Source organism: Dasypus novemcinctus, chromosome 10 (assembly GCF_030445035.2).
Source record: "Dasypus novemcinctus isolate mDasNov1 chromosome 10, mDasNov1.1.hap2, whole genome shotgun sequence".
Taxonomy (NCBI): domain Eukaryota; kingdom Metazoa; phylum Chordata; class Mammalia; order Cingulata; family Dasypodidae; genus Dasypus; species Dasypus novemcinctus.
In genome coordinates, this window is record NC_080682.1 from 7097910 (window position 1) to 7116640 (window position 18731).

Here is an 18731-nt window from a genome sequence, read left to right on the forward strand (position 1 = left end):
AGGGCCCTCCCAACTCTGAAATGGGTTGTGGACACCCCGGGAAGCTATGTTGCCTTGCTGCATGGGTGGCCTGAGTGCCAGAGCAGGTGGGGTGGCAGGTGACAGGGCTGGGGCTCAGATGTCATCTAGAGAGCATGAACTTAGAGCCCAAACAGCTAGGGCAGCCCCTGGGACCTCTGTCTTCTCCTCAGATGGCAGTTACCATGGACACATAGCTCAGGCTTGGGCAGGCAGGGGCGCCTGGCAGAAACACACGGGGGTACAGGGGTAGCACCAACAACTGCTTTTTTTTTGTCACGAGGCACTGGGAACCGAACCCAGGACCTCCCATGTGAAAAGTGGGAGCTCAACCGCTTGAGCCCCAACCACTCCCGTGTTTCTTGACCTTGTAGCAGGTCCTGGGTGAAGGGCGTTCCATGACATATTTCATCAAACCCCGTGAGGTAGCGCTTACTGTTCTCTGCCTTTCACTGGTGAGGCGAGCGAGGCTCAGAGAGGTGGTGTCCCTTGCCTCTCACCTGCTTGTCACCCAGCAGGTGAGAGGCAGAGCACTGGCAACCTCTTCACCTCCAGGCCCCAGCCCAGCCTGGCACCTGGCAGGGGGCCGCCAGGAGGTGGGCGCAGGGAGGCTAATCAGGGTGGGCCAGCTGCAGGTGAAGTTCAGGGCATGTCCGTCATCCCTGCCAGGACAGCCCCCCGTCACCTGGGGCTGGGCTGATCCAGGTCTGTCCGGGCGAGGAGCAGCCCGGCTGGAGCCAGCAGTCAGCGCCCTCGCACGGAGACCCGTGGGCGCTCTGGGGAGGGGAGGGGAGTCTCAGGCTCCCACTGTCCAAAGGAGAATCAGGCTCACAGCATGGAGGGGCCCTTTCCTGGTATATTAGTCAGCCAAAGGGGTTCAGATGCAGAATACCAGACACTGGTTGGTTTATATGAAGAGTATTTATTTGGGGTAGGAGCTTACAGATACCAGCCCATAACGCATAAGTTACTTCCCTCACCAAAGTCTATTTGGAGCAAGATGGCTGCCAACGGCTGCGAGGGTTAAGGTTTCCTGGGTTCCTCCCTTCTGGGGTCTTGCTTCTCTCTGGGCTCAGGGTTCCTCTCCTCCCGGGGCTGGCTTCTCTCTCCTCTGGGTGCTTACTTCCCAGGGCTCCAGCCTAAGGCTTCAGCATCAAACTCCAGCGTCAAAACTCCAACATTAAGAACCCTCAACTCTGTCTTTTGCCTTGACTTTTATCTGCGAGTCCCCACCCACCAAGGGGCGGGGACTAAAAACCCTACTGGCACAATATAATCTAATATGCCCAGAGGAAAAGTTTACAGACATAACCCCATATTTCTTTTCGGAATTCATCAATAATATCAAACTGTTACACCTGGTAACTTTGCAAGGCCTCAAGCCTGGCCTCTGAGCATTTGGGTTTGGGGTCAATCCTCTGGGGTGGGTGGTAGTGCAGGATGGAGACCGTGGGCTCCCCCCCAGATCAAGGCAGGAGTTCATTTGTCCTTCCGTTCTGTGCCTGCCCCCCACCCAGACCCCTAGGACACAAATCCCTGGCCACCATCCTAGCTTTGGTCTCCGCAGGCTGAGTGCTTTTGGGCATGTGGCTTCCCTTCTCTGAGCCCGTTTCCAGGCAGGTGTGCAGGGAGCCAGGACTGCCAGGGGTCACTGAGTACGGTTGTGCAGGTTGCTCACTGAACAAAGTCACTGGCTGGTGGGTCAAGCGCCACTCTGCCAACCGTGCGTCCTGGTGGAGCTGCCTGTGCTGGAGTAGGGGGCACCTTCCCACTGGCACAGAAGCACTATGGGGGCTGGCGCAGCCCCGTGGGAGGCCCATGAATGGTGTGTTTCAACTTGCTCCCCCCCGCCCCTTCAGCGCAGGGTCCTTCTGGAGGTGGTTCACAATGGGACCTGCAGAAGCGCAGCCCACAAAATGCTCCTCTTCAGGCCCCGGCAGAGGGGCTCTGCCAGAGACCACCTGTGACCTGCTGCACCCAGGGCCCTCCCAGCCGCAAGGCAGAAGCCTGTGCCCAGGGCTGAGGCTGCACATTCCTGCTGCCCTACTGTGTAGGAGAGGAGACAGGGCACTTGGGGGCAGGCTCTGGGGGCGCCTCCCAGCCCCCTCACCTGCTCCAGCGCCTGTGACTCCAGCTCTAGACTTCCGTCTCTGAGGTCAGGGCCTCACCTCCAGAAGGCATGGACGAGCCAGCTGCCATCTTGGGCTGGCGCTCAACCTCCCTGAGCCCCACTCCCCCCTGTCTAACGAGGCTCTGAGTGCCCCTTGCAGAGAGAGGGGGCAGAGGTGGGGCTGTCCAAGAAAGGGTTTTGAGAACTGCAGGTAAGGGCCTTTTTAAGCTGTAGGTATCCCAGCGGAAGGGGAGAAGGGCGTTTCCAGAGCTCCCTGCAGCTCCCAGAAGCCCCAGCAGCTGCCCCAACACTCAGAGGGGCCCAGGGACAGGGCTGGGAAAGGGAGAAAGCCCCAGGCCGGAGGGCCCAGGCAGGTGCCCAAGTGCGCAAGAGGGGAGGCTGTTCGTGGCTGCCAGCAATGAGGGTCTGCAGCCTTGGCCAAGTGCCCTCCCCTCCTGGGCCTCAGTTTCCCCGAGGGCCAGATCTCAGCAGACTCAGGTCTGAACCCTCTGTGATCCCCTCCTCCTGGCCGCTGAGTGGTCGAGAGTGGGATGGCTCAGTTCCAGGCCCAGAGCCTGGCCTGGCATTCAGAGGCACATGTGCACTCCCACAGCCTGTGGCCCTGTCACTAGAACATTCCGGATCCCGCACTCTACCTTCTGGGGTCTGGCAGGTGGCCATGCCAGTGTTCCAACACAGCCATTTACATGTGGGGTTCCAGACGCTTCCTCCTGGTATTCCTGAACGCTGTGCGCCGCCCCCACCCCCATCTGCTGGTGAGGGCGGGGCTCAGGGCACCCGGGAACGGGCACTGCAGGGACCCGGCCTGCTGTGGAACCAGCCCTGTCGTCCTGGTGACAGCTCGCGTCCCAGGCACCCCAGGCCCCCTCAGGGGCAATTAGTGAGTGTGGGAGGGGGTTTCCATGGTGGCTGTCCCGAGGGGGTGCAGCCAGGGCTCAGGGCGGGCGGCCGGGCCGGCGGGGCCTTTCTCCTTTGTCCTGGGCACACTGGGCCTTTGTTCCCACCCGGCGGGACGAGGACCCTGGGTGGGGAGGGGGTGGACTTGGGTTGGAGCCTCCCCAGCCCGGGCAGGGGAGACGAGGGGCAGCATAGAGGAATGGGGCCCCATCCTGGGCCTGGCACCCGCTTGGGGAGCCTGCCTCGTACCTGTCCCCGGGAGCCTGGGCATGGCGGCTCACAGTGGGCTCCCCTGGCTGGTAAACACCGTCCCCAGCAGCCAGCGGGGCGGCCACGGCTGTCCCTGGGGAGGGAGCCAGGGCAGAAACAGAAGGGGGGCTGCGTGGATGGGGGGATGGGAGGAGGGGAAGGGGCAGCCACGGCCTCTGCCAGCGTCTGCTCACTCAGACTTTATTGCAGCCCTCCCCAGGGGGCCTCTGGGGCCACCCAGCCCAGCCGGCCTCCCTCCCCTGACGTCCGTGCTGGCCAGGGCCTGGGTACCAGGACAGCTCCGTGGCGCCCCCGCCCATGACCTTCCTTTGTCCTTGTGACTGACACACGGTCAAAGGAGTGAATCAGTCCAACGAGTGGGGCGTCGCCCCCCCATGGGAAGGGAGCCGAGCTGAAGCCAGATCCCAGCGATAAAGTGCAGGTGGCACGGACCTCAGCCGCTCAGCCGCGGGGGGCACTGACCCACGGGGCCTTCAGAAGCGGGTGTCCAGGAAGGAGGAGCCTCGATGGGGCCTGGGGGGGCCCTCGATAGGCGGGCCCCGGGCCCGCGTCAGGAGCCCGTGGAAAGTCTTGCCTCGGGTCTGGGGCTTGCGCCGGGGCGGCCTGGGCTCCTCCGGGGGCTGCACCACGATGCGGGGCACTTCGGGGCCGGGCCTGGCGCCTCCCCGCGCCCCTGCCAGCTGCTGGGCCTCGAAGATGGCTTGGGCCCCAGGAAGGCGGGCCTGCGGGCGAGGGGCTGGCCCGGACGCGGACTCGGGCAGCTGCCCCAGCTGGGTCCTGATCTCGCGCTGCAGGTCCCGCTCGGACAGGGCCACGCTGTGCACCTGCGGGGCGCGGGGGCTGCTGGTTGGCAGGAGGGTGCGGCAGCTGAAGGGGCGGGGCAGGAAACCGCCGGGCCCCCTCGGAGCGTGCAGTCCGCAGCCCCAGGAAGTGGCGGAGGGCTGGGGGGCTGACAGCCTCCCCGCGGGGGAGCCACGGAAAGCCACTCGAGGCCTGGGGTTTGCACGTGCTCTGCAGCTCGGGGGACAGGAACTGGGCGCCGGCTCTGGGACTCAGGTGCCCCGCTGCGCGGCAGGGCCTGGGGACACCCACCTGGGACATGAAGACCTCCTCCTGCAGCTGGGTGGGGGGGATGGCCCGAAGGGCGCCGAGCGTCTCCAGGAGCCCGGGGCAGGCCAGGCGCTGTTCCGCAGTGCCCAGGGCCAGGCGCACCAGCGTCAGCCCCGCCCGGAAGAGCACCTTCGCGCCTGTGGGGAGGGGTCACTCAGCGGCGCCCGGCCCTCCCCTCCTCAGCCAGCCCGCTCCCCACTGCCTCCAGCTCTGCACCCCTCAACTCGGGCCGGGATTGCTTTTTGGGGAGCACAGGCCCCTGTGCTGGCTAAGGGCTCCCAGTCTTCCCTCTTTGGGCCTCAGTTTCCCTGCTTCTACAAGCAAAGCCTGGGGTGAGTGCCCTTTAAGGCCTTGCCAGCTCGGATCTGTGGCCCTTTGACTCCAGGCAGATTCTAGAAAGAGCTCCTTCCCTCTGGGCCAAGGGGTCGTGGGACCGTGGAACAGCCCCCTCCCCCCTACCCCAGAGACTCAGAATTCCTTCCTGGCAGCCTCGGATCTGCTGGGAAGAGCCACCGGGGGTCAGCAAGGCCTAAACACAACTGTGACCCGCGACCTAGCGAAGGGGGGCAGTCACGACCGTCGTTGTTGAAGGGCGCCGCGGCCCTGCTTGGCCCCACCCCTCCTTACTCCTCCCACCCGGGAGGGGGCGGGACCAGCTCAGCCCCACCCTGAGGTCTGAGGCCGGCCAGGATGTGACCTGTAGATAGCGACCGAGCCAGAGCCAGGCAGCCAGCCATCCTCTCCCAGTGGGGAAGCCCTGACCAGCAGGCACACAGCAGGAGCTCAATAAATGCATATATGGGTTTCTACCATTTTTGAGGTGCACCGCCTCACGTGCTGTGAAGAACAGGCTTCCGCGGGTAGGTTACTGCGGGAGGTGTGGGGCAGAGCCCCAAAGACCCCGAGAGCCAGCCCAGCTCGGCCCCGCCCTTGCTGGCCTGGCCCCAGCACCCACCTCTCAACACGTCCCTTCCTCCATCACCTGTCGCCTGGACCCTGCAATCTGCTCCCCCAGCACCGCCTGGCCTGCCCCCTCGTTTCATCTTCATGGCACTTACAGCAATCTATGACTAGCTTGTTAATGTGGTTTTGTCACCACCCGTCCCCAACCCCACAGAATGTGGGTCTCACTCAGGCAGCCCCAGGCTCCAGGGCGGCGCCTGGCGCCCGAGAGCACTCAGCAGACGACTGTGGGAAAATGCCTGCGTGCCCCCCACCTCGTCCTGGGCACTGAGCTGCCAGCGTCTCGGGCCTTTGCACGTGCTCTCAGCTCGGGTCGCCTCTTTCCCAGCTCCTGCCCATCTGCCTCCCTGGAAACCTCCCCTGGGGCCAGCTCCGTCCTCACGCGATTCAGTTCAGTGCCCCTGGGCCCTCCCGGCCCCTGCTGGGTGCTCCTTCAGGGCAGGGCCTGGCCCTCCTGCACAGAGGGCGGCCAGCGAACAAGTGCACCGAACCGATGGGCTGTGGCTGCAGCCACCACCATCCCCCACCCCAGCTGGGCCCCTCAGCGGGCCAGCTAGGCTCCCCAGGCCTGGTGCTCCCCGGGCCGTGTGCTCCCCAGGCCTGGTGCTCCCCGGGCCGTGTGCTCCCCAGGCCTGGTGCTCCCCAGGCCTGATGCTCCCCAGGCCGGATGCTCCCCGGGCCGTGTGCTCCCCAGGCTTGATGCTCCCCGGGCCTGATGCTCCCCGGGGCATGTGCTCCCCAGGCCTGGTGCTCCCTGGGCCTGATGCTCCCTGGGCCTGATGCTCCCCGGGGCATGTGCTCCCCAGGCCTGGTGCTCCCCAGGCCTGCTGCTCCTCAGGACATATGCTCCCCAGGCCATGTGCTCCCCGGGGCATGTGCTCCCCAGACCATGTGCTCCCCGGGCCTGATGCTCCCTGGGACATGTACTCCCCGGGCCTGGTGCTCCTCAAGGCTCCGGCCCCATGCACCCCGGGCACCCCACTCACCCTCGCTGAGGAAGGCGTCCCAGACACGCAGCACCGTGGGGAAGGGCAGGGAGCGGGCGAAGAGGCACAGGAACCACTCAGGCAGGTAGAGCAGGGGCCCGACGCCCACCTGCTGCAGGTGCTTGTGCACACGCGGGAGGAGGCGCCGCAGCAGCGCCGCGAACACCTCGGCGTCCAGCCGCACAGCCTCCTGTGGCCACGTCCATCAGCTCGGGCCGCCGGGCACCCCCACTCCCACACCCCAGGCCCCAACCCGCCTCCCCTCCATGCCAGCCTCCCAGCCCCCGTCCCCGCCCACGGGGCCCCCAACCCAGCCTCTTACCATGTGGGGCCCATAGTAGCCGGGGAGGTAGACCTCGCAGATCTGCACCAGGCACCAAAAGGCCTCCTGGGGGGGGCACAGGTCCATGAGTGCCCCTCACAGAGTGCCCCTCACAGGGCTGAGGGGCACAGGCACCAGCTGGGGTGACTCGGGGGGCAGGTGCCGTTCCTACCCTGGCAGTACCTGGGAGGCTCTTCCCAAAAGCCTCTCCCCTGGGCTCCACTCAGGGCCTGGTGACGGGTTTCGGGGGCTGGGGTATGTGGCTCAGGGTGGTGAAGTCTAGGGTCAAAGGTCGACGGTTGGGAGGGACCCAAGTTCAATTCTGGGGTCATTAGGGTCAGGGTCAGGTCCCAGGATTCAAAATCAGGAGTCATGAGGTCAAGGTGAAAAAGTTAAGGGTTCTGACTTTAGGCAAGGTCATCAGGGTTGAATGTCACCGAAGATGGCAGTCCTGGGACCCTGGGTCTCTGAGACAGGGTCTGGGAGTCAAGGATCATCTGTCCCTGAGGTCAGAGTCCCTGGGACGGGGGGTCATGGGCCCAGAGCTCAGGATCATGGGGGCCTGGGGGCATGGGGGTGGTTGGGGCGTCAGAGTCTTAGGTCCCTGGAACAGGGTCAAGGGTCACTCACCTCCGGGGGCAGGTGCATGAGCAGCACGGCGGCCACGGGGCCCTGGGCCTGGCAGTACCCCTGTTCTGGCCGATACAGGGTGTAGGCCTTAAGAACCTGCTGGAGCCCCTGCTGCCTGTGCCAGGAGACCCCGTTAGGGAGCAGTCCCCCAGGGTGCCCCTGGCCCACCCTCCGGGGACCCCCGCCCAGGCCTCAGCCTCCCTGAGCCTTCCCCGCTCCCCTGATACACAAGGTGTACAGCTAGGCTGAGGGGCTAAGGAGGTGGGGTCCCTGGGCATGGTCGGCCTCGTACCCGTGACCTTGGGGTGACACAAACATCTCGTGCAGGGGGAACTGGCGGTGCAAGTCCCTGCCAATGGTCTCCATCCACTGTGGATCTCCGGGGGCCGAGGCCAGCTCCTGTCCGGTGGGTGGCAGGAGGGCAGACGTGAGGGCTCGGAGGGGCGAGGGGCTCTGGGAAAGCGAGGCAGGACCCCTGCCCGCTCCCTCACCTGATAGGTGCCAGGGCTGTTCTCCTGACACACGTGGGCCCCGCACAGCAGGGGCCAGCACCGGGCCCGCAGGGCCGAGGGGATACCTTTCCGACACTGCACCTTTACCTGTGGGGGGAGGCCAAGGGCTCATCAGGCCAGCCCCACAGGCCACCCACTCCCGTCAGCCCGAGCGCAGTGCATCCTGGGGCCGGGGGTCACTTTGAGGGGGCAGGGAGCAGAGGCAGCCCCTGTGGGACTCAGGATGGGCAGCTTCGGCCAGGCGGCCGGCGCAAGGGAACGGACCAGCTTCCCCCTCACCTTCTTGTACCGCCGCGACATCGTTTTCTCCCAGTGTGAGGTCATCTCCACCCACTTCATCTCCCGCTGGCGGATGAGGTCGGCAGGCGGCTGACCCGTACTGGGGACACACGCACAGGTCACCTAGAGCCCACCCCTGCCGCCCTCCATGCTCCCCACGAGCCCAGCTCCTGCTCCTGCTGATGACCTGTGACCAGGAATTGGCAATGGTTGTCATGGGGACGGGAAAGGATGTGGCTCTGATGTGGGCGGAAGCAGGAGAGACTGAGGCGTGTGTGGGTGTGCGTTGGGGGATGGGCTGGCTGGCTATCCCCCTGTCCCCCAGGGCAGGGACACAGACAACTCAGAGGGGAAGCTGGTTGGTCAGCACCCTGGGCTGGCAGCCAGGGGTCTTGAGTTTGAATCTGGTTCTGTCTCTGACCTGCTGTGTGACTTTGGGCAAGTTCCTACTGTCTCTGTTTTCCTGTTGGCATATTTGGGGAGGCGGGGAGGTATTGTGGGTTCTATGGTTTGGATGGAAGATTCCTGGGCCAGAGACTTAAAAGGGGAAGGATATTTGCCCCAAGGGTGGGTGCAAACCTTCGGAGGTTTGCGAGTATAAGAGATGTACAGGAGTACCCCCACCCTAGGCGCACACACCAGCCCTCCCCACCTGGAGGAGTGAAGAGAGGTGATGGGCTCCGAGGCCGGCTCAGTGCCTACGGCCAGGCCCCCCCAGGACCCGCGAAGGCCTTGCGCCAAGATCCGGCCCCCCCACCCCACCCCACTTACCCTGGCTCCGCCGAGCTGCCCCCAATGAAGCCATAGCGGTCAGCCTGGCGGTACGGGCCGGGCCCGCTCAGCTCCGAGTCGGACCCCAAAGAGCTGGAGTCATCCTGCAGCTCGGAGGGCTGTGCCAGGTCCTGCCCCAGGGCCATGGCGCCGGGACCCCAGGTGCGACAGGTTTAGGCTGTGAGACGTGGGCAGAGCCGGCCTGAGAGGCGGCTCCTGGTCAGCCTGGGGCCCTGGGCTCCCGTCCAGTCAGTTCCCAGCCCCAGCCAGGATGTGGGGATGTAGCGGGAAGGTTTCGGGGTACCTCACCGAGTCCCTGACAGGCCCTCTCTTGTTGAGGGGGGAAGGCCCTGAGGTGGCAAAAGACCAGGCCCCTGTTTGGAGCCGGAGCCCCAGCCCCAGGCCCAGCCCCGTCCGCGGGCAGCCCAGCTCACCTCCCAGCTGCACCTGACCTCCTCCTCTCACTTCCTCCTCAGCCACAGCCACAGCCACCCACTCGGGCCCCTCCCAAGGTGGGGGGGGTCACCCCTTCCTCTCTGAGGCGCTTCCTGCCAGCCCCAGTGCCCCTGAGCCCCGCGCTCCTCCCACCCTCCCCGCGGGCAGGCTGGGGCTCTGGGGCTGGGATGGGCAGGGGCCAGGCTGCCTCCAGGGTTGAGGTTACTGGCACGTGAGCCACCCCGACTTGAGGTGCGCTCTTTTTGGAGGAATCCCCTTTAACAGGCCCGCGGGCCGCTCGATTGTGCTACCCCCCGAGGTCACTGATGAATAGTCATCTCGCGACCACCGCAGGCCCGGAGCACCAGAATGGGCTCAGAGTTCGGGGGCCTCGGTGACTCTGAGTCCCCTGTCCCTTGTCGCTGAGCCTCAGTTTCCATTTCTGCACTTGGAGGGTTTAATCTGCAGGGTTTCAGGGGGCGGACGGGGCTGCGGTTCCCCGCGTTATTCAAGCTCTGGCACCACGCTCCACCCAGGGCAGCGATGGGACAAGCCCATCAGTCTTTCAAAGAGAAAAACAACTGCCACAGCGCTTCCGGTCCTTTAGCCTCAGGACGGGGCTGGGCTAGCCCTTAGGGGGCGGGACCAGATCAAGCCCCGCCCCTTCAGCCCCGCCCCGAGCGCCGAGGCCCCGCCCCCGGGCCGGCACGACGCGGCGCCTCCCGTCCAGCGGCGGCGCTAGAGCGCGCGGGGAGGGCGGGCGGACCGGCGCGGGGGCGGGGCCGGGGCGGGCCCGGGCGGGCGGAAGGGGAGCCAGGCCGGAAGGCGGCGGCGGGAGGGCGGGAGGCAGGAGCGGGCCGGGAGCTGTAGGGCCGGAGCGGTGGCGCGGCCATGTCCGACAGCGAGAAGCTCAACCTGGACTCGATCATCGGGCGCCTGCTGGAAGGTTAGCCGCGGCCGGGGAGGCCGCGGAGGGCCGCGCTGGCCCCCTGCCCGGCCCGGAAGTGGCGCGCGCGCAGGACTGCCCCTCCTGGGGCCAGCTCCGGCAGGGCGGGGACGGGCCGCGAGGTCCCGCGGCCACGGCGCCCCCCGTTCCACTCGCGGGCGCCCTGAGGGGCCTGGGGCCTGCTCGGGCCCGCGGAGCAGCCCCCTCTCCCGGGAGCGCACGGGGTGGCCGGGCCTTGGGGGGAGGGAGGGCCCTGAGAAGCCCAGCCCGGGGAAGGGGTCGGCGCTGTTGAGTTGTTGGTGGGGGGACCTTGAGGAGAGTTGGGTCCTGTCTTGGGGGCGTGAGACACAGGTCCTGGGTGGCACAGCAGCCAACAGCTTCCCTGGTCGAGGCGGCGGCCAGGGCGACCCCCCCGAAGTGCCCATGGGCTGCCCGTGGCACCACATCCCTGCTCCAGAGGCCAGGGTCCTGACGCCCAATTCCACCCCACAGTGCAGGGCTCGCGGCCCGGAAAGAACGTACAGCTGACAGAGAATGAGATCCGTGGTCTGTGCCTCAAATCCCGGGAGATTTTCCTGAGCCAGCCCATTCTTCTGGAGCTGGAGGCGCCTCTCAAGATCTGCGGTGAGCTCAGCCCCCTTGGGCCTCCTGAAAGTGGCGTTGGCCCCCAAAGTGCCCAGATTCCTCCTCCCTCCAAGCAGTCCAGGCCCCGCACCTGGCGCTGACCTGATTCCCTGGGTCCCAGGCGACATCCACGGTCAGTACTACGACCTCCTGCGCCTGTTTGAGTACGGCGGCTTCCCACCCGAGAGCAACTACCTTTTCCTGGGGGACTACGTGGACCGGGGCAAACAGTCATTGGAGACCATCTGCCTGCTCCTGGCCTATAAGATCAAGTACCCTGAGAACTTCTTCCTGCTCCGTGGGAACCACGAGTGTGCCAGCATCAACCGCATCTACGGCTTCTATGATGAGTGTGAGTGGCGCGGGGGTCGGCAGCTGCCCGGCCTCTGCAGTGCTCTCCCCTGTCTGGTGGGACCCTCCTTTCGGTCTGGCGTCAACCTTATCGCTGTCTGGCAGGTGCCTGCTAGCCTGAGCTTGCCGGACCCTGTGCCCCACCCTCCTGGCATGGGGCCTGGCACCGGGGAGGGTTTGGTGAATGGACGCCGACTGGAGGGCTGCCCACGTTCTTAATAACGCTTTGCCCCATGGCCCCGCCTGGTGACACCCCCACCCCCAGGACATCCGTTACCTAAGCACGTAGGGCACTAATCTGGGCTGAATCTGCCAGCCAGAAGCCAAGATAAGCCAGACTCAGTCTCTCCTGGCCCTGCTCATGGGGTAGGGGTGTGTGCTAACCCTGAGGTCCCAGACAGATCTCTGGCGTGCCTGTGGGCTAAGCTGCTTTCGCCTCTCTCCTGGAAGGTGGCAGGCAGCGGAGAGGGGAGGGGAGGGTGAGCCCCGGAGGCCCAGAGACCCAGGCCCAGGGAGGCGGGCGGCCTTCTCACCAGCATCTCCTGCCCCTGGACAGGCAAGAGACGCTACAACATCAAACTGTGGAAGACCTTCACCGACTGCTTCAACTGCCTGCCCATCGCAGCCATAGTGGACGAGAAGATCTTCTGCTGCCACGGAGGTGAGGGGTCTAGGGCCCTGCGTGCCCCTGGATACCTGGTGCCGTGCCGAGAGAGCTGGGAAGCCAAGCCCCGGCTGCGTCACCAGGGGCCTTGGGATGAACTTGTTAGCTGTCTTGGGGCTTGCTCCGATGCCTCTTCTTCAGGAAGCGTCCCTGCTACAGCCCTGCTGCGAGGCTGCCCTTTCCCCTTGTGGCACTCGGCGTCCTACCTTCAAGGAGCTCAGCTCCTTTCTCCTGAGATCTGCACTCCCAGAGGGCAGGGGCTTCTCTGGGCTGGTTTCCCTCTGTGCCCAAGGCCTCAGATCCACAGATGGCAGGATGAGGGGCTGTATCACCTGGGTCCCCACAAGTCCAGGAGAGGTGATGGACCGTGGTGGGAAGGATGAGGCTGCCTCTGGTGGAGGGGGTGGTCATTTTGAGGCTTGGGCAGTTGACCTCTCCGCCCCACCCCCCGCAGGCCTGTCCCCAGACCTGCAGTCCATGGAGCAGATTCGGCGGATCATGCGGCCCACAGATGTGCCTGACCAGGGCCTGCTGTGCGACCTGCTGTGGTCGGACCCCGACAAAGACGTGCAGGGCTGGGGCGAGAATGACCGTGGCGTCTCCTTTACCTTCGGGGCTGAGGTGGTGGCCAAGTTCCTGCACAAGCACGACTTGGACCTCATCTGCCGGGCACACCAGGTGGGCTGGCTGCTCTGGGGGGCCATGGTGGGGTCTGACAGGGCCGCCCCAGCTCGCCTGACCACCCCCGTCCTCGCCAGGTGGTAGAAGATGGGTACGAGTTCTTTGCCAAGCGCCAGCTGGTGACGCTTTTCTCAGCTCCCAACTACTGTGGCGAGTTCGACAATGCAGGCGCCATGATGAGTGTGGACGAGACCCTCATGTGCTCCTTCCAGGTGGGTTGGGGGAGCAAGGGGCCCAGGGCCCCCGGGGCTCAGCCTTGGGAGCCTGACCAGCTGTCTCTTTTCTAGATCCTCAAGCCCGCTGACAAGAACAAGGGGAAATACGGGCAGTTCAGTGGCCTGAACCCTGGGGGCCGGCCTATCACCCCACCCCGCAACTCCGCCAAAGCCAAGAAGTAGCCTCCGCGGGCCCGCCCCTCTGCCCCAGATGATGGATTGATTGTACAGAAGTCCTGCCGCCACGGGGAGGCAGGCCAGCCTCTTAGGCCACCCATCACAGGGAACACAGAGCCTTGGAATTTTTTTTTTTAATGAATTAATAGCAGCGTCCAACCCCCCAGGGCTCCTTCCTGCCTGCGCCTCTGGTGGCTGCGGGCTGGAGCCTGGGGCTGAGGCTGCAGCTCAGGGCAAAGGGAGATCGTGGGTCTCCAGCCTGGCCTGGCCTCAGGGCTGGCGCTGGATCCTGGGGCAACCCATCTGGTCTCTTGAATAAAGGTCAAAGCTGGATTCTCACCATGGCTTGTCTCGCTTGTCCCAAATGCAGGGCCTGGCAGCCCTTCTGCAGGCCTCTCGGTTGGGAAGGCTCTGGGCACTGGGCACTGGGCCCCAGCCAGGGCAACCCCCAGCCACAGGCTCAGGCCCACAGGGTTCTTCGAATTCCAAGCCAGGGCCAGAGAGTATTGGGAAAGCAAAAACAGCCTGTGCAGACCAGAGGTGTGGCCAGGACTGGAGGGAAGGCAGAGGAGCAGTGGCCAGCAGTGCACTGTGGCTTTCTCGTGGAACTGGTCCTCGTTGGGGGGCTGGGGGGTGAGGACCCAGCCCAGTCACTCTGGGGAGAGCACCCAGGAGCTAGCCAGGTGCAGCAGGGATGGGGGGCAGGCACAGGCAGCCTGGAGCTGGGGCCCCCTGGACCGCCCGCTGCCTGGGCCTGCAGGGGCCGCTGGACAAGGCCGCAGGTGCCCTGCTCAGCCCTCACCCTCACTGTCTTCAGCCAGCACGGGGCTGGGGCCCTGTGGGGAGTGCACTGGGGCCAGGATGGAGCCAAAGAACAGTGAGCGGAACTGGAAGGAGAACAGAAAGCAGGAGTGAATTCTGGAAGCCACTTCCTTCCTTCCCTCCCGTCCTTCCAAACCCTGCCCCTACCTTCTTTGGTGGGGGAGTCCCAGGCACTGAACTAGGCTCAGCCTCATCTTCCTCCTCTGAGTGAGGGCCAGGTGAAGGGGTGTTAGGGGGCAGAGGCCGTGAGCCCTCACTGCCCACCGTGGTTTCCATGGCGATCATGTAAGAGTCAATGTCGTCATTGGCAAAATCATCCAGGTGTGTGCTGCAGGGGTGTGAGTGTGAGCAGGGAGAGGCAGCAGAGACCCGCCCCACCTTGGAAGGCTCTGGGTGGCAGGACTTGGCCCCACCCCCTGGGCTCTGATGGTTTTATTACTTCCTGGTTTGCTTGAAGGGGAGAGGACACAGGTTAAGTGGTAGCTTCCTGGAGGGCTGGGCCTGGGATCTGTTTGATCCGAGTTAGGGTAGGAACCTGAGAAGAGGCAGCCTGGGGGCCAGGTTAGCCTGGCTGGGGGGAGGGGAGGCAGAGCAATTCCTGCAAGCCCGGCCACAGGGGGCCCAAGCCCCTCCACCCCAGGGGACGGGAGCTGGAGCTTGCTGGGGCCTAGGGACAAGCTGGGCCCAGGGCCAGGCCGACTTCCTCTGCTTACATGAGCCCAGCCTCCCCAACCCACCTGCTCTTCCAGCCACCTGCTTCCCCACCCCAGGCAGTTCCCTGCCTCTGGGCAGCCTTCTTCCTCCTCAGCCTGGGAGGTGGCTCAGCCAAAGAAGGAAGCCGGCAGGACCTTGGGGACGCCCCCCCCCCCAGTGGGAGGGGTCTCTGAGCACAGCTGAGCAGAGGCTGAGCCTGCAGGGCTGGAAGCTGTAAGCAGGAGGGGCCAGGGCCTGACAGGAAGTGGGGGAGGGAGCAGTGCTGGGAGGAGCAGGCTCAGGCCAGGGTGCAGGGATGGGCAGAGGGAGGAGTGGCTGGGGGTCACCCTCACCTGTTAGCCTGGAGCTGGGGTACTGGTGGGCAGAGTCCCGGGGAGCCCAGGGCCTGGGAAGGCACATCCACCTCTGAAAGCGTGGCCAAGACGAAGCGCCCGTCAAGCAGGGAGTCCTCAATGGTGAAGATGGCTGGCCTGGGCAAGCAATGGGACAGAGGAAGGTCAGGGCGCTTGGGCTCCTGGCATCCCAGAGCCTTCCCCTCCAGTCCTGAGGCTGGGAGTTACCTGCCCGGAGCATCAAAGTGAATGCTCAGAGACAAATTCGCTGACTCAGCAAAGCTCAGGAGCCCCTGGGAGAAAAAAGGCAGAGAGCGTGTCAGGCCTTGGGGGTTGGGGGGGGTGCAACAGGATAGCCAGCAGGTGGGGGGGGCATGGCTTGGGGGTTGGGGGGGTGCAACAGGATAGCCAGTGGGTGGGGGGGCATGGCTTACCCGGAATTCCTTGAGGCAGAAAGTGATGGCCACCCCTTCTCGGGCCTGCAGCTGCTGGAACTCCTCTTCCCCGAGGCTCACCTCAGTCACCATGGGTTTGACCTTGCTGTCTGCACCCGGCGGGAACAGGAGGAACCTGGACCCCACCCCTGCCCTCTCCCACCGCAGCCCTGCTCCCTATCCCAGGTCATGCCCTTCTATGGCCCGGCTCCCTCACCTGCCTCCTCCTCCTGGTAGCTGCGCAGGATGACTCTGCGGCCACCACCAATACCCAGAGTCACTTCAGCCAGTGCGGGGGGGAAGGGCAGAACTGCCTCCCCTAGGACCCTGTGAGGAGGGCACACCATCACGCCCAGCCCAGCAGCCTTGCTCTCCCAGGACTCAAGGCAGGGCAGCTACACACGCATATCCAGGGATGTGTACACGTGTTCACTCAATACCTAAGGAGAATCACCTCCGGGCAGGCCTGGCACACTCCGGGGAGGAGGACAAGGGAGTGGGCCTACATGGTCCCCGCCCCGCTCCCAGGCTCTTGTGGCAGAAAAATCCCCTGCAAGGTGGAAGGGGACAGAGATGGACAGGACAGAGCCCAAAGAAGAAAGGCCATTTGCACCAGGCAGAACTGGGCAGTCGTGCCCAGCCACGCAGGGGCAGGAGAAGGACCCAGGAGGGCGAGGAAGACAGGCGAGGGGAGGCAAGCCACACCCATGCCGGCCCTAAATGCCCAGCCGTCCCTACACACCCACGGTGTCCCGACACACTGGCTTTCCAAGAGCGCCCCTCAATCCCTGTCTATAGGGATAAATGATACACATTTGCAGATGAGATAGCACCTGGAACCTGCCCCACAATGAAATGGGCTTGATGGACTCAGGGTTCACCACCCTATACTCTCTACTTATGTGTCTGGAATTATCCATGAGAAAAAAAAGAACATTCGTGAAAGAAAAGAAAGCAAGACCCCAAAGTCCAGAGCAAAGGTGACAGCCTTCCCTCCTCCTCTACCCAGAGGAGTCCTGAGCAGTGCTACTTCAACCAAACTCAGCAATGGGCTCTTAGGACCTAAAAGGACTATCAAATCACCATGTCCTGAGACTACCAAAAGAAACGAAGGGGCGGGGGGCACCTGGAAGAGAAGCAGAGTCCAGCCTGAAGCGGGGAGAGGCCCCTCCTCCCTCAGCTGGTCCTTGCCAGGCTCCACCTCCCTGCAGCCCTGGGGCTCTGAGCGCACCTAACAGCCACCAGTCCACAGCCAGACAGCCCCCAGCCTCCCTGCCCTGTCCCCTGCCTCGGCCTGGGGACTCAAGGCCAGAGCCTGGGCAGGTGCAGTGAGAGCCTGCCCCCGGGTGGGGCTACCCTAGAAGGATGACCAGGCCGGTGAAGGGTTTTCTGTTTTGTTTTGAGGAGGTCCTGGGGACTGAATCCAGGACCTCGGACACGGAAAGCAGGCGTCACCCACTGAACTACCCTCGCTCCCCAGCAAAGGGTTTTGAAACCCTGAGCACCAAAGAGACGACCTCTGAGGCTCCTCAGCCCAGACAAGAGATTTGAGGGAGGTCCAGGGAATCAGCCCAGGTAGGCGTGAATGGCCCGGACGGCCAAGCCAGACCCCCTGTGAGGAAAACAGAGCTGGCACGCACATGGCCCCTTCCCCCCTCCCTTCAGGCCCACCTCTGCCTTGAAAGAGCCAGCCAGATAAAGACCTCAGGCCAATGGGGCTGGGTTAGCTCTTTGGAATCCACAGCAGCCCCACAGGGAAAATGGAAGAAGTGCCTTCTTCAACTAACATGGAGGCCCCGAAGGAGGAGGAGAAAGGCCTAAGGCTCAGCTGACCTGGCTGGGGCGCGGAGCACGTGGGGGCACAGATCTGAGTCGAAGACGGCCTGCAGGGACTCGCAGTCCTGGAACGACAGGTTGTGAGTCTTCCTCACCCCTGCATGGGTAGACAGGGTCTCAGGGGGCCCTGCCGGCCTCCAACCCCCACCCCGGGGAGCCCTGGGCCAGCCAGCAGCCCACTTACCGTACTTGCAGTGGAGCTGGACTACCAGGCGGCTGCTCCTGGCATTCAGGGAGATGCAGCATCTCTCCACGGTCTTCTCCAGCATCACCAGCGAGCGGAAGACGGACAGGAAAGACTGAGAGAGGAAACACATCGGCCTAGCGCCACGGCTCCAGTCAACCCGCTCTCACGGCCCATGGAGGCCCTGCTCAGAAGGGACCCACAACACATGGGATACTTGCACACTTTCAGATCTTTCTTCCCTCTGCAATGCCCTAAAAGACTTGCTTGCCTTTCAGGGACCACCTCGGATGCCACCAACCTGAGCGAGAGGCTCTCCAGTTCCCGGCAGTCACTCGCCCTCTCTGTAGCTCCACTCCCCTCTGTGGCTGTCTCCGCTAAGCCTTTACTGCATTCTGCACTGGGTGACCCCCACTCTGTCTCCCAGCTCCTAAGTGGCCCAGGGCAGAGACACTGCTGCTGGAGGTTCCTGGGCTGGGGGCTGGGCCACAGCTGAGCAGAGGGGCTCACCTTCATCAGGACCTTACAGCGCAGCGGGTCCTGATCAGGGGCAGCTGCCTGGTACTGCTGGAAGAAGAGTGGGGCAAACAGGAAGCAGGCGAAGGCCGAGCGAGAAGAGTTCACGGTCCGGAGGGAGAGCTGGGTGTGCAGAACGGGGAGGGAGGCACAGTCAGGGGCAGTGGCAGGCCCAGCCCCCTGCCCTGCCTTGGCTCACACTCTTATTCTAAAGGCCTCCACCTTCACCCTCACCTCCTGAAATCCTCCCTCTCTTTCAAGGACAGTCTGAGTCCTTACCTGTTCCCTGACTCGACCTCATCACTGCTCCCACTGCCAAGGGTCTGTCCCTTTACCTCTTCCCCAAGTTATTCCCAAGTCTGTGGGACCCCATTCCCCCAGCCGGGAACCCCAGGGCAGCTGCTGTCAATTCAGCAACGGGAATGGAAATTAACACTGGGCACACAGATCTGCCCACGGTCAGCACTGGGCAGGACTCGAGCCCAGGTTCCCTGTGCCCTCCTGCAAGCCTCCCCCCAGAGCCCTGCCCCTCACCCCGTCCTCCAGGGGTTCCAGGTAGAGCTCGTCACCGATACGGGACAGGGAGTGGACGGCCCTGCCGAGCACTGCGGGGAGGAGAGTAGAGAGAAGGGGGTGAGTCTGCGCCAGGGGTCGGCCCACGTGTCCCTGCCGCCCTCCGGGCCCCAGCTCACCCTTCACGTTGCCGCCCGTGACCAGACACTTCATGCTGCCACACTCCGAGCCCGGGCCCGGCCGGCGGCCGCGCTGACACCCGGAGACCAGGCTCGCCACCTTCCCCTGGCTCCCAGCGACCGCCACCCGCCCCAGCGCTCCCTTCCCGCGCGCCACCCCCGCCGGCCCCGCCCCCGCCGCCTTATTGGCCCACACACAGGCGCCTCCGTCACGTGAGA

The 18731-nt window shown here is 64.5% G+C and overlaps 3 protein-coding genes across 4 annotated transcripts; 1 reads left to right on the forward strand and 2 right to left on the reverse strand.

Moving 5' to 3' along the window:
* Positions 1-926: 926 nt before the first annotated feature.
* TBC1D10C (TBC1 domain family member 10C) lies at positions 927-9983 on the reverse strand. 2 transcript variants are annotated; one of them, XM_058305106.2, is made up of 10 exons: positions 9324-9983; positions 8890-9067; positions 8119-8218; positions 7819-7926; positions 7620-7726; positions 7328-7442; positions 6698-6763; positions 6376-6565; positions 4409-4563; positions 927-4140 (listed from the first exon to the last, which is right to left on the reverse strand). In XM_058305106.2, exons 2-10 carry the CDS (start codon positions 9033-9035, stop codon positions 3790-3792), a joined length of 1338 nt encoding a protein of 445 aa, XP_058161089.1. In that variant the 5' UTR covers positions 9036-9067; positions 9324-9983; the 3' UTR covers positions 927-3789. The 2 variants fall into 2 exon arrangements, with proteins under 2 accessions (XP_058161089.1, XP_023441277.2); XM_023585509.3 differs by having other exon boundaries at positions 8890-9983.
* Positions 9984-10120: 137 nt separating this feature from the next.
* Positions 10121-13321, forward strand: PPP1CA (protein phosphatase 1 catalytic subunit alpha). The gene is made up of 7 exons (XM_058305107.1): positions 10121-10270; positions 10763-10894; positions 11016-11246; positions 11802-11906; positions 12364-12587; positions 12668-12802; positions 12878-13321. Exons 1-7 carry the CDS (start codon positions 10216-10218, stop codon positions 12986-12988), a joined length of 993 nt encoding a protein of 330 aa, XP_058161090.1. The 5' UTR covers positions 10121-10215; the 3' UTR covers positions 12989-13321.
* On the reverse strand, positions 13099-18684 carry RAD9A (RAD9 checkpoint clamp component A). The gene is made up of 11 exons (XM_004481601.4): positions 18513-18684; positions 18355-18425; positions 17815-17943; positions 17305-17419; positions 17118-17217; positions 15502-15611; positions 15285-15394; positions 15079-15143; positions 14851-14988; positions 13952-14132; positions 13099-13869 (listed from the first exon to the last, which is right to left on the reverse strand). Exons 1-11 carry the CDS (start codon positions 18544-18546, stop codon positions 13774-13776), a joined length of 1149 nt encoding a protein of 382 aa, XP_004481658.1. The 5' UTR covers positions 18547-18684; the 3' UTR covers positions 13099-13773.
* Between the last annotated feature and the right edge of the window lie 47 nt (positions 18685-18731).

Coding starts and splice junctions, on each gene's coding strand:
- PPP1CA (XM_058305107.1), top strand. CDS start 10,216: ATGTCCGACAGCGAGAAGCTCAACCTGGACTCGATCATCGGGCGCCTG. Junction 12,588..12,667: donor TCATCTGCCGGGCACACCAG/GTGGGCTGGCTG, acceptor CGTCCTCGCCAG/GTGGTAGAAGATGGGTACGA. Junction 12,803..12,877: donor CCCTCATGTGCTCCTTCCAG/GTGGGTTGGGGG, acceptor TCTCTTTTCTAG/ATCCTCAAGCCCGCTGACAA.
- RAD9A (XM_004481601.4), bottom strand. CDS start 18,546: ATGAAGTGTCTGGTCACGGGCGGCAACGTGAAGG. Junction 15,612..17,117: donor GTGCTCCGCGCCCCAGCCAG/GTCAGCTGAGCC, acceptor CCCTCCTCACAG/GGTCCTAGGGGAGGCAGTTC. Junction 14,989..15,078: donor CACTTTGATGCTCCGGGCAG/GTAACTCCCAGC, acceptor TTGCTTGCCCAG/GCCAGCCATCTTCACCATTG.
- TBC1D10C (XM_058305106.2), bottom strand. CDS start 9,035: ATGGCCCTGGGGCAGGACCTGGCACAGCCCTCCGAGCTGCAGGATGAC. Junction 8,219..8,889: donor GGCAGCTCGGCGGAGCCAGG/GTAAGTGGGGTG, acceptor GTGTGTCCCCAG/TACGGGTCAGCCGCCTGCCG. Junction 6,764..7,327: donor TCATGCACCTGCCCCCGGAG/GTGAGTGACCCT, acceptor TGCCCCCCCCAG/GAGGCCTTTTGGTGCCTGGT.